Source organism: Lottia gigantea (assembly GCF_000327385.1).
Source record: "Lottia gigantea unplaced genomic scaffold LOTGIsca_117, whole genome shotgun sequence".
Lineage (NCBI taxonomy): Eukaryota > Metazoa > Mollusca > Gastropoda > Lottiidae > Lottia > Lottia gigantea.
Window position 1 is genome coordinate 324050 of NW_008707167.1, and position 11786 is coordinate 335835.

At 32.8% G+C, this 11786-nt stretch overlaps 2 protein-coding genes across 2 annotated transcripts in view; one reads left to right on the top strand and one right to left on the bottom strand.

Moving 5' to 3' along the window:
• The window catches only part of LOTGIDRAFT_205064 (hypothetical protein), a 27209-nt gene extending 18890 nt beyond the window's left edge, over window positions 1-8319 (top strand). The window contains exons 4-9 of the mRNA XM_009047798.1: window positions 818-896; window positions 3731-3846; window positions 4439-4577; window positions 5316-5391; window positions 6046-6240; window positions 7891-8319. Coding sequence (XP_009046046.1) covers window positions 818-896; window positions 3731-3846; window positions 4439-4577; window positions 5316-5391; window positions 6046-6240; window positions 7891-8040 — 755 coding nt within the window. The 3' untranslated portion in view covers window positions 8041-8319. The remainder of the gene's footprint in view (window positions 1-817; window positions 897-3730; window positions 3847-4438; window positions 4578-5315; window positions 5392-6045; window positions 6241-7890) is intronic.
• Window positions 8320-10168: 1849 nt separating this feature from the next.
• The window catches only part of LOTGIDRAFT_237776 (hypothetical protein), a 10286-nt gene continuing 8668 nt past the window's right edge, over window positions 10169-11786 (bottom strand). Inside the window, exons 8-9 of the mRNA XM_009047799.1 lie at window positions 11565-11661; window positions 10169-10983 (exon numbers count right to left, since the gene is read on the bottom strand). Coding sequence (XP_009046047.1) covers window positions 10401-10983; window positions 11565-11661 — 680 coding nt within the window. The 3' untranslated portion in view covers window positions 10169-10400. The remainder of the gene's footprint in view (window positions 10984-11564; window positions 11662-11786) is intronic.

Consider the following 11786-nt stretch of genomic DNA (forward strand, 5'->3'; position numbering starts at 1 on the left):
AGCAACTGGCAAATGATGGTATCATTGTGGAAAAGATCTGTTGGGTGAAACTCTGAGTAACAACATGTTTCTTCTTTGAAGATCGCACAGCGTGAAACTCTGAGTAACAACATGTTTCTTGTTTGAAGATCACACAGTGTGAAACTCTGAGTAACGACATGTTTCTTGTTTGAAGATCACACAGCGTGAAACTCTGAGTAACGACATGTTTCTTCTTTGAAGATCACACAGTGTGAAACACTGAGTAACAACATGTTTCTTGTTTGAAGATCACACAGCGTGAAACTCTGAGTAACAACATGTTTCTTGTTTGAAGATCACACAGTGTGAAACTCTGAGTAACGACATGTTTCTTGTTTGAAGATCACACAGCGTGAAACTCTGAGTAACGACATGTTTCTTGTTTGAAGATCACACAGTGTGAAACACTGAGTAACAACATGTTTCTTGTTTGAAGATCACACAGCGTGAAACTCTGAGTAACAACATGTTTCTTGTTTGAAGATCACACAGTGTGAAACTCTGAGTAACGACATGTTTCTTGTTTGAAGATCACACAGCGTGAAACTCTGAGTAACGACATGTTTCTTGTTTGAAGATCACACAGCGTGAAACACTGAGTAACGACATGTTTCTTGTTTGAAGATCACACAGCGTGAAACACTGAGTAACAACATGTTTCTTGTTTGAAGATCACACAGCGTGAAACTCTGAGTAACAACATGTTTCTTGTTTGAAGATCACACAGTGTGAAACTCTGAGTAACAACATGTTTCAGGATTTGTTTTGATATTTCTAATATGAATTAATCTTTCAGGGGCTGATATTATGATGCAGTTGGATGATGTTGTTCACAGTACTACAACAGGACCAAGAGTAGAGGAGGCTATGCATAGGTTAGTTTTATAATCTACATTTCATATAATTAGTTGTCAAGTTCTATAATCTATGTGTCATATAAATAGTTGTCTAGTTCTATAATCTACATTTCATATAAATAGTTGTCAAGTTCTATAATCTACGTGTCATATAAATAGTTGTCTAGTTTTATAATCTACATTTCATATAAATAGTTGTCAAGTTCTATAATCAACATTTCATATAAATAGTTGTCAAGTTCTATAATCTACATTTCATGTAAATAGTTGTCAAGTTCTATAATCTACATTTCATATAAATAGTTGTCAAGTTCTATAATCTACATTTCATATAAATAGTTGTCTAGTTCCATAATCTACATTTCATGTAAATAGTTGTCAAGTTCTATAATCAACACTTCATATAAATAGTTGTCAGGTTCTATAATCTACATTTCATATAAATAGTTGTCAAGTTCTATAATCTACATTTCATATAAATAGTTGTCTAGATCTATAATCTACATTTCATGTAAATAGTTGTCAAGTTCTATAATCAACATTTCATATAAATAGTTGTCAGGTTCTATAATCTACATTTCATATAAATAGTTGTCTAGTTCTATAATCTACATTTCATATAGATAGTTGTCAAGTTCTATAATCTACATTTCATATAAATAATAGTTAATTTTTTGTCAATTATTTTGACTATGGAAAACATCTAATTTGTTTTTGGAGAGTAAGGGAAGGAAAGAGCAGATGCTGTTGTCTCATTGTGCTTTGCATGATATTGCCTGTAAGAGAATTTCTGTAGTAAATCCTGTAATAAGAGAAACTTAATAAATATGATGTCTGTAGTAAATCATTTAGTAAGAGAAACCTAATAAATATGATGTCTGTAGTAAATCATTTAGTAAAAGAAACCTAATAAATCTGATGTCTGTAGTAAACCATTTAGTAAGAGAAACCTAATAAATATGATGTCTGTAATCAATCATTTAGTAAGAGAAACCTAAAAAATATGATGTCTGTATTAAATCATTTAGTAAGAGAAACCTAATAAATATGATGTCTGTAATAACTCATTTAGTAAGAGAAACCTAATAAATATGATGTCTGAAGTAAATCATTTAGTAAGAGAAACCTGATAAATATGATGTCTGTAATAACTCATTTAGTAAGAGAAATCTAATGAATATGATGTCTGTAATAAATCATGTAATAAGAGAAACCTAATAAATATGATGTCTGTAGTAAATCATTTAGTAAGAGAAACCTAATAAATATGATGTCTGAAGTAAATCATTTAGTAAGAGAAATCTAATAAATATGATGTCTGTAATAAATCATTTAGTAAGAGAAACCTAATAAATATGATGTCTGAAGTAAATCATTTAGTAAGAGAAATCTAATAAATATGATGTCTGTAATAAATCATGTAATAAGAGAAACCTAATAAATATGCTGTCTGTAATAAATCATTTAGTAAGAGAAACCTAAAAAATATGATGTCTGTATTAAATCATTTAGTAAGAGAAACCTAATAAATATGATGTCTGTAATAACTCATTTAGTAAGAGAAACCTAATAAATATGATGTCTATAGTAAATCATTTAGTAAGAGAAACCTAATAAATATGATGTCTGTAGTAAATCATTTAATAAGAGAAACCTAATCAATATGATGTCTGAAGTAAATTATTTAGTAAGAGAAATCTAATAAATATGATGTCTGTAATAAATCATTTAATGAAAGAAACCTAATAAATATGATGTCTGTAGTAAATCATTTAGTAAGAGAAGCCTAATCAATATGATGTCTGTATTAAATCATTTAGTAAGAGAAACCTAATGTATATGATGTCTGTAATAAATCATTTAATAAGAGAAACCTAATAAATATGATGTCTATAGAAAATGATTTAATAAAAGAAACCTAATTAATATGATGTCTTTAGTAAATTACTTAGTAAGAGAAACCTAATAAATATGATGTCTGTAGTAAATCATTTAGTAAGAGAAACCTAATAAATATGATGTCTGTAGTAAATCATTTAGTAAGAGACACCTAATAAATATGATGTCTGTAGTAAATCATTTAGGAAGAGAAGCCTAATAAATATGATGTCTGTAGTCAATCATTTAGTAAGAGAAACCTAATAAATATGATGTCTGTAGTAAATCATGTAGTAAGAGAAACCTAATAAATGTGATGTCTGTAGTAAATCATTTAGTAAGAGACACCTAATAAATATGATGTCTGTAGTAAATCATTTAGTAAGAGAAGCCTAATAAATATGATGTCTGTAGTCAATCATTTAATAAGAGAAACCTAATAAATATGATGTCTGTAGTAAATCATTTAGTAAGAGACACCTAATAAATATGATGTCTGTAGTAAATCATTTAGTAAGAGAAGCCTAATAAATATGATGTCTGTAGTAAATCATTTAGTAAGAGAAGCCTAATAAATATGATGTCTGTAGTCAATCATTTAGTAAGAGAAACCTAATAAATATGATGTCTGTAGTAAATCATTTAGTAAGAGAAACCTAATGGATATGATGTCTGTAGTAAATCATTTAATAAGAGAAAACTAATAAATATGATATCTGTAGTAAATCATTTAGTAAGAGAAACCTAATAAATATGATGTCTGTAGTAAATCATTTAGTAAGAGAAACTCAATAAATATGATGTCTGTAGTCAATCATTTAGTAAGAGACACCTAATAAATATGATGTCTGTAGTAAATCATTTAGTAAGAGAAACCTAATAAATATGATGTCTGTAGTAAATCATGTATATTTTACATATGTCTCAGTTTAAGATTCTGTATTTATTTGTAATATAATATATCTATATTGTAGAACTATACGATGGTTAGATAGATGTCTGAAAGCTAATAAGAGACCAAGTGAACAATGTATATTTCCTATAGTACAGGGTGGATTGGATCCAGAATTACGAAAACAGTGTGCTCAAGGTAGGACATCTTCACAATGCTATTACAAACTGTGTCTTACATGAATAGTGACTATTGCAGTCAAGGTATAAGACAAAGTACGTAATTGCCTGACATTGTGAAGTAAAGGTAGGAAGGTGTCATAAATATTCTAAATAAACTATATTTTGTATATTGTCTCTATAAAAGGGATGCTGAGTTGACATACACGTATATACCAAGTAAACATTATTAGCTATGTGGACTCTCTGAAAGAACGCCTAGTTGACAAACCTATATACCAAATAAACCATATTAACTATGTGGACTCTCTGAGGTAATCAATGACACTGTAAGAGTCTGTATTCTCTGATGAGAGTCCTTCTATATTTATGTGGATATTGATAAATGATAATTTAATCTTACTAGTCCAATCCCAACTATTATTTTATTATATATTAATAACAATCTGATTAAACTATATCACACATTCCTATAATAGGGGACAATAATAATAAATATATATACTATTGTCCTGTTGGTTAACGTTTCGGCTACTTCAGAAACATTTCAGTAACATATGATAACAATCAAATGAAATTAGAATCCAATCCCAACTATTATTTTATTAAAGAACTGACTAAACGAGATGTAAAAGGTTTTGCTATTGGTGGGTTGAGTGGAGGAGAAGAGAAAGAATCATTTTGGAAAATGGTGACTTTATCAACAGATTATTTACCTAGTGATAAACCAACATATTTAATGGGAGTTGGGTAAGGTCAATTTGTAATCATTCTGTATAAAATATACATCTAGTTGTTACTTTCTGTATTTCTCCTGTTGTTTACTACACTGACCATTCATGATCTGATATAATTCTTCTTTAAATTGTGTTCAGTCAATGCCATCAATAGTTTCGAAAGATTTTCTTCATTTTGTTTTTTTCATAATAGTAAATAAACTAAAAATTCATTAATTTACAAAATTCTTCTTAAAAATTGATGTCAAGTGTCAAAGTGTCAAAAGTTCCTAGAAGCCATCTTCTGAATATCTCCACAATGTCAAGTTTTATAAACTTTGTCTAATATATTGACTGCAATAGGCACCATTTCTTGTATCATGGAAATTATTCGATGCAGACTTGATTGGATTGTATGCTACCTAATACAGCCAATGAGAGTACCCGACAGAATGGATAGAAAGACTGTAAACATGAAGCTATAATAGTTACAGTCTATATGTAAATCGCTCTGATTGGCTGTATTTACTAGTGTACAATCCAATCAATTAACTGTATTCCATGATACAATAAAGGTGACTATTGCAGTCAAGGTATAAGACAAAGTTCATAATAGTTTGACATTGTGAAGATGTCTTCTGAATGAGTTCCTTGATACCTTGGACCTATGCCTCCAACGGTAAAGTTTTGATCGCCTCCAACGGTAAAGTTTTGATCGATGGACAAATGAAAAAATTTATGATAAAAACAAAACAAAACGTTTGTATTTTAGATTTGCTGTTGATCTGGTTGTTTGTGTGGCATTAGGCTGTGATATGTTTGATTGTGTTTTTCCAACTAGAACTGCAGTGAGTATTATCATACATGTATATATTGAAGTATATTGATATACGGTAAAGATTTTAAAGTATATATTGTTAACGGTATAAAGAAGATTAACTATCATGATAGTTAGTGAAAATATTACAGTAGTATTTACTTATTTGTTTAATTTTGAGTTGACATGTGCACGAAAAGGACGTTTCTATTCGTAGAATTAGTGAAAAGCATATAAATACAGTACACATTAGAGTTCTTATTTAATCTGGACGGACTTATCAGTTACTCTATACCAGAGATTCCCAACCTTTCAGCCTTCACACTCATAGAGTAATCATTTGAAACCTTCACATCCCCGAAACAATGGACATTCAAAACATCATTGCTGTTTTCTTTGGAACGATATATATCCCCTCAAGAAAATTCTCCTACAACAGTTGTTCACGCCCACGACATCCCAGTCCCACACCCCGAGGGGTGAAAATACCCCAGCTTGGGTACCAGACCACGTATTCTCGAAACGATCTTAGCGCTAGGATGTCCTAGAATCAATGTTAGAAGATAAGAACCTAGGACATCCTAGCTCTAAGATCATTTCGAGAATATGAGGCCACGGCTCTATAACTTTAGATTTGATTAGAAATGTGCATGAAAGGGGAGCTATTTTATTGTTTCTATTTTAGAGGTTTGGTACGGCCTTAGTTCCTACTGGTGATTTAAATTTAGCCAAGAAAATGTACAGTGAAGATTTCCGACCTATAGATGAAGATTGTGTGTGTTCAACGTGTAAAACTTACAACCGTGCCTATCTACATACTATTGTAACCCAAGAAACTGTTGCTTGTTCGTTGATAACAATTCATAATATAGCCTATCAGGTATGTTTTACATTTGGCTGCCATTCTTTCCTGTCTTGGACAGTCTAATTAAAAATACACCAAACTTTCGGTCCGTTTTTAATTAGCTTTTATGTAAAATAGCTGCTTCAGTTAGGGTCTAAAGACTGGCCTCTTAAACAATCGTCAAATTAACCTTTCCCTGCTTTAACCAATCAAATTTCTGACCTCTCCAACGCTGGCATTTTGAGAGAGGTGTGACCATTTTTCATTTGTTAATTACCTACCCCGATTTCCAGGATTGGTTGGTCTTGGTCAATTTGTCCTTTTATTTCATTTTTATCTTATTTTGTTATATTTTAATGTTTAATTCAGCTAGGTTCCCTTATACTCAGTTTTACTGTATTTTTCACTAAAAGGAGATAATCATATTGAAATTCACCTTTAGATAAGTGGGCCAAGCATGGGTCGTATTTATTTCCATTTTATTATATGTTCACAATATGCTACAAGTCATTAGCTTTCATATGATATGCATTTTAATAGGGTAGGGCTTGGGTTCGTATTTTTAATGTATTATTTTAACTCATAAGAGTACCAGGCAAGTCGGTTTATGGGGCACTCAAAATGTATAAATAGAGTTTAATTTCTTTCATTCGAGGAACTCTGTCATATGAATTCACAGAAACACTGAGACTCCAGAACACAGAAGTCTGAAGGAACAGGTTCCCTATGTAAGTAGAGAGGCTTACATAGTAAGAGGAGATTAGGGAGATTTTGAATGAAAGATACTAGGTGTTAGTATCCTTATCTACTGTACCGATACCCGTTTCCGCTCGGCGGGTACTCAACTTTGTTGAATAAAGTATATTTTGTTGTCAAGTGTGAATTATATATGTCTCTTTGTCCTATATCTTGGTGTCTGCGGGTAACAGAGGGTGAAAGAATTTGATTGGTTAAAGCAGCCTGGATAGGATAAAAGGTTATTTTTACGAATGTATGAGAGTCCCGTCTTTAGACCTTAACCGAAGTGGCTATATTTACAATAAAAGTTAAAAAATAAACGGGGAATTATGATATTAATTAAACTGTGTCTTGGACTAATATAATAGATTAATATCAGCTTAGGACCAATGATAAATGAATTGTGACTTTTACTCTAGATTTTGCCATAATTTGGACGAGATTTTGATTATTTAGCATTCTTTAATCTTTGACATTTTCCCTAAAGCTAAATCGGTAATGAATGATGAATTTCATTCTGTCTTCTTGGGTGAGGTTATTCACTTCGAGTATTTAGCAGTGATTTGTCAAGTGATAGTAATACGAGACTTAAATAAACTGTACATACTTTGTAAGATAAACCGGTTATTCACTGATGCGTTTAAGGCAATATTGTGACTCTTTGTTCAACATTTCACATGTTTTTGTTTTGTGTTTATTCTCACTTGTGAATCTGAATGACAAGCCTTTCATGTTAAAATTACCAGTATAAAGCTGAACTTATAATTGATTTTAGTTATTGGCCAATCGGATTACTAGAATACAAAAATCATTCTAAATTAAGTTTTTGTGAAACATGTCACAGGTATAGGTCCAGTAAGTAATCGCCTCCATTTATTACCGTGATGTGTTACAGAATCTTGGAGATAGACCATTTAGATATTTAAATATAATATTTTGTATTTCCAGTTACAACTGATGAAGAGAATACGAGAGAGTATATTAAAAGATGAATTCCCAGTGTTTATTCAGACATTTTTTACCACTATGTTCCCTAATAAACAATATCCAATCTGGGCAGTGAATGCTTTAAAATCTGTCAATGTGACTTTAACCTGATAATAATCATGTATTTAGCCAAGAAACTGGAATTTATTTGGAGAGAAGATGATATCTTATTTTTACTCGCTGTGAAAATTACTAGTGTAGATCGCAAACGATTTTTGAGTGAATTGCTTTTGATTTAATCAAAATAAATCAATTTGGCACGTGAATACGAAAGAGACTGCATTTGTAACCTGCTTTTAATCAAATTTGGCACGTTATGTAGGCCTATATTGTTGAGACATTTGAGTTTATATGCACAATTTTTCTTCGAAATAGATTGGTGATCATGATTAACATTACAATTTTCTTCTTGAATACTGGTGTATGTATGTATGTAATGTATATTAGTGATATCTTCAATCCACTATTTAAGTTCAATTAACGAACAGTTTTGAGTTATTGACCTTCGGCGAACACATTGACGGGCTAGCAAACTCATTGACGCAGAGGTGAACTCATTGACGTAGTGGCGAACACATTGACGGGCTATCAAACTCATTGACGTAGTGGTGAACTCATTGACGTAGTGGCGAACACATTGATGGGCTAGCAAACTCATTGACGTAGTGATGAACTCATTGACGGGCTAGCAAACTCATTGACGCAGTGATGAACTCATTGACGTAGTGGCGAACACACTGACGGGCTAGCAAATTCATTGACGTAGTGATGAACTCATTGACGGGCTAGCAAACTCATTGACGCAGTAGTGAACTCATTGACGTAGTGGCGAACTCATTGACGGGCTAGCAAACTCATTGATGCAGAGGTGAACTCATTGACGTAGTGGCGAACTCATTGACGGGCTAGCAAACTCATTGACGCAGTGGCGAACTCATTGACGTAGTGGCGAACTCATTGACGGGCTAGAAAACTCATTGACGCAGAGGTGAACTCATTGACGTAGTGGCGAACTCATTGACGGGCTAGCAAACTCATTGATGCAGAGGTGAACTCATTGACGTAGTGGCGAACTCATTGACGGGCTAGCAAACTCACTGACGTAGTGGCGAACTCATTGACGTAGTGGTGAACTCATTGACGTAGTGGCGAACTCATTGACGTAGTGACGAACACATTGACGGTCTAGCAAACTCATTGGCGTAGTGATGAACTCATTGACGGGTTAGCAAACTAATTGACGTTGTGACGAACGCATTGACGCTCGGATGAGCAATTTTTCTTTGTCTAGAACGTTTGATAAACACGCTTATTAGCCCAATTAAAGGTGTTTTAATCATCTTTTGCACCAAGTGAAGTTTTGTTATGATACAGTTTCATGATCAGTACACTTCTAAGTTCTCTTTTATGAAAAAAAAAGAGTGTCAACACTTTAAGTGCATCTCGCCTCGGTGATAATAAGAGGTCGACATGCCACAAAGCCCTAACTGTTTTGTAAACAGGTACACAAGAAATAGTTAAAATAAGTGAAGCGGAAACTAAATATTAGATGAAAACTGTTACAAACGTTTTATTATATTATTATGTAAGAATTTCAGCAGACCTTCAAATTAGCAGTGAAAACATGGTTGGATGTTGGTGGGGATTACGTGACTAACGAGGACAGATAAAAACGCCATTAGATCATTAACCTCAAAGTTCTGTAAAGTCGAGCAAATATATTTCAACACATCCAGGTATCGTCATGGTTATTTCCTTTTGTGTCTAGTTCTGTCTATTTTTTGACCTAGACTCGGAACCGTCATTTAGATCTATATATACCCGCTGTGATATCTGATGTAAGATAGAGAGGTTTGTAACACGAAAAGAACACAACATGCACAGCTCTCGAACAACCAATACATTGTAGGAAAGGAATTCATGGACTGAAAGAGGTTGGATATCTGATTTTGACTAGCCTTCACAAAATGCCACAAAAGTGCCCTAGTGAGGTTTACCAAGTGGGTATTGGCTTACTTGTGATTCAAATGTAACTACATAGCCCAGGGTAATAGAAAGTAGTTGTATAAAAGCAATCCTTTAAGGAGCCATGTTACATATTTTATAAATGGTTTCTAAACGGTCTTTTTGGCCCATTTTATGAACTATAATCCAGAAAGTGTTTCAGCATAAAATTACCGACTGAATTTAAAAATAAATTGATGAGGTTGGTCAAAGTTTAAACGTTTTAGTTATCGTTTGAATTAAATAATTCAGCAAACAATGAAAAATAGTAAGCAAAAATTTTAATTCAGAAAACAAAAATGAAAAATGGATACAATTAAATCATAAAATAAAAAAAACAATTAAACATGTCCTAAATAAACAAAGTATGGCCATTATTTGCTTCAATTTTTTTAAAACGCCTCGTTGGTCATTGAGATTAAATATGAAAAATCTGTATAGTACTTAACAACAAAGACATGCTACAATCAACATGAGAGTTTAATGCTGAACATGACAAATATTAGAATTAAAATTCTCATCTGGTGGATACCATTACTGCTATTGACGTCTGTGGTTGTAGGAGATTCTGTCGTTTGTAGGTAGCAAGTTGTCAAGAGTTGAACAAGTTCCCTACCTACAGGATCATAATTCCATCTAGTGTAAAAATAATCTCGTAAATCATTATTTACCATACATGGGTGTGCGAACATCGTATCAACATACGACTTACATTCTGATGAACAAACTTGGCTCGAATTGCCACAAGAGGGAATAATCTGTGTAAATTTGAAGTTTTCGTCATCTTTTAATGTTCCAAAAGTTGTGAAGTTGCATCCTTTAAATGGATTCTCTTCTGGGTATTCAGCGATGTGACAAAATGCCAGAGACTTCCATGAAGTGCAAAAATCCAGCATCACATTTTGTCTTGGATAATAAGTTATAAACCCAAAACACATCTCATCACTTGTAGCATCACCAAAATAAGTCGTCGCAGCTTTATTCTTAGACGAGAAAGTACAGGTAGTAGAGAGAGTGTCACCTGGTAATAATTCTATTGGATTCTCCTGACTGAAATATACAGAAAAAACACGGTACAAATTTTCAAATAGAACTCGCACAAATATGTAATACAATGAAAACTGTTGTTATAACTGAGATGGAAAGACTATTAAATCTCAAACAACTACCACAACTAACATACTAATAATAGCCCAGAATCACCCATTTGACTACCAACAACTACTTATAGTTTGCGATGTCAATACCCGCTGGAAGCGACCGTTAACTCATCGTCTACCAACCAACCATAAATGAAAAATGGTAAAAATTGCGATACTGCAGATAATATCTTTGAATTTTTTAACAGCCGACATTAGTCGATAATTAACATGAGGAATAACCGAAACCATAATGCATATCCCGTTTTTCTGTTCAAGGCGAGTTTGAAGCCATCTTCTTTCTTTCATCTTGGTGGCAGAATTTAGGTCTGTGTTATATAAAATATGACCATAACATTAACATTGGCTAATAACATGCAAACAGACATTAACTATAGGTTCTGTTTTAATACCAATAACAACTCGTCCCAATCTTTTCTCGTCTGTTTTAATCAAACAAATTGTGACTACATTGTCGTATTTAAAACTCACTTGTGAATCACCGGACTATCATAGTTATATTCTACATCGTTTGTGATGTCAATTATTTTTGTACCATTTCTAAATACTTGTATCTGCTGGGATCGACCTGATAGAATAAATAAATGTACACACTGTTATAACTATATTCATAAAGATTAAAGTAGTGGCTGCACTAGTGGGGGAACAAGAGGGGCGCGCGGGGGAGGGGGGGGGGGGGGGGGGGGTTTTTTA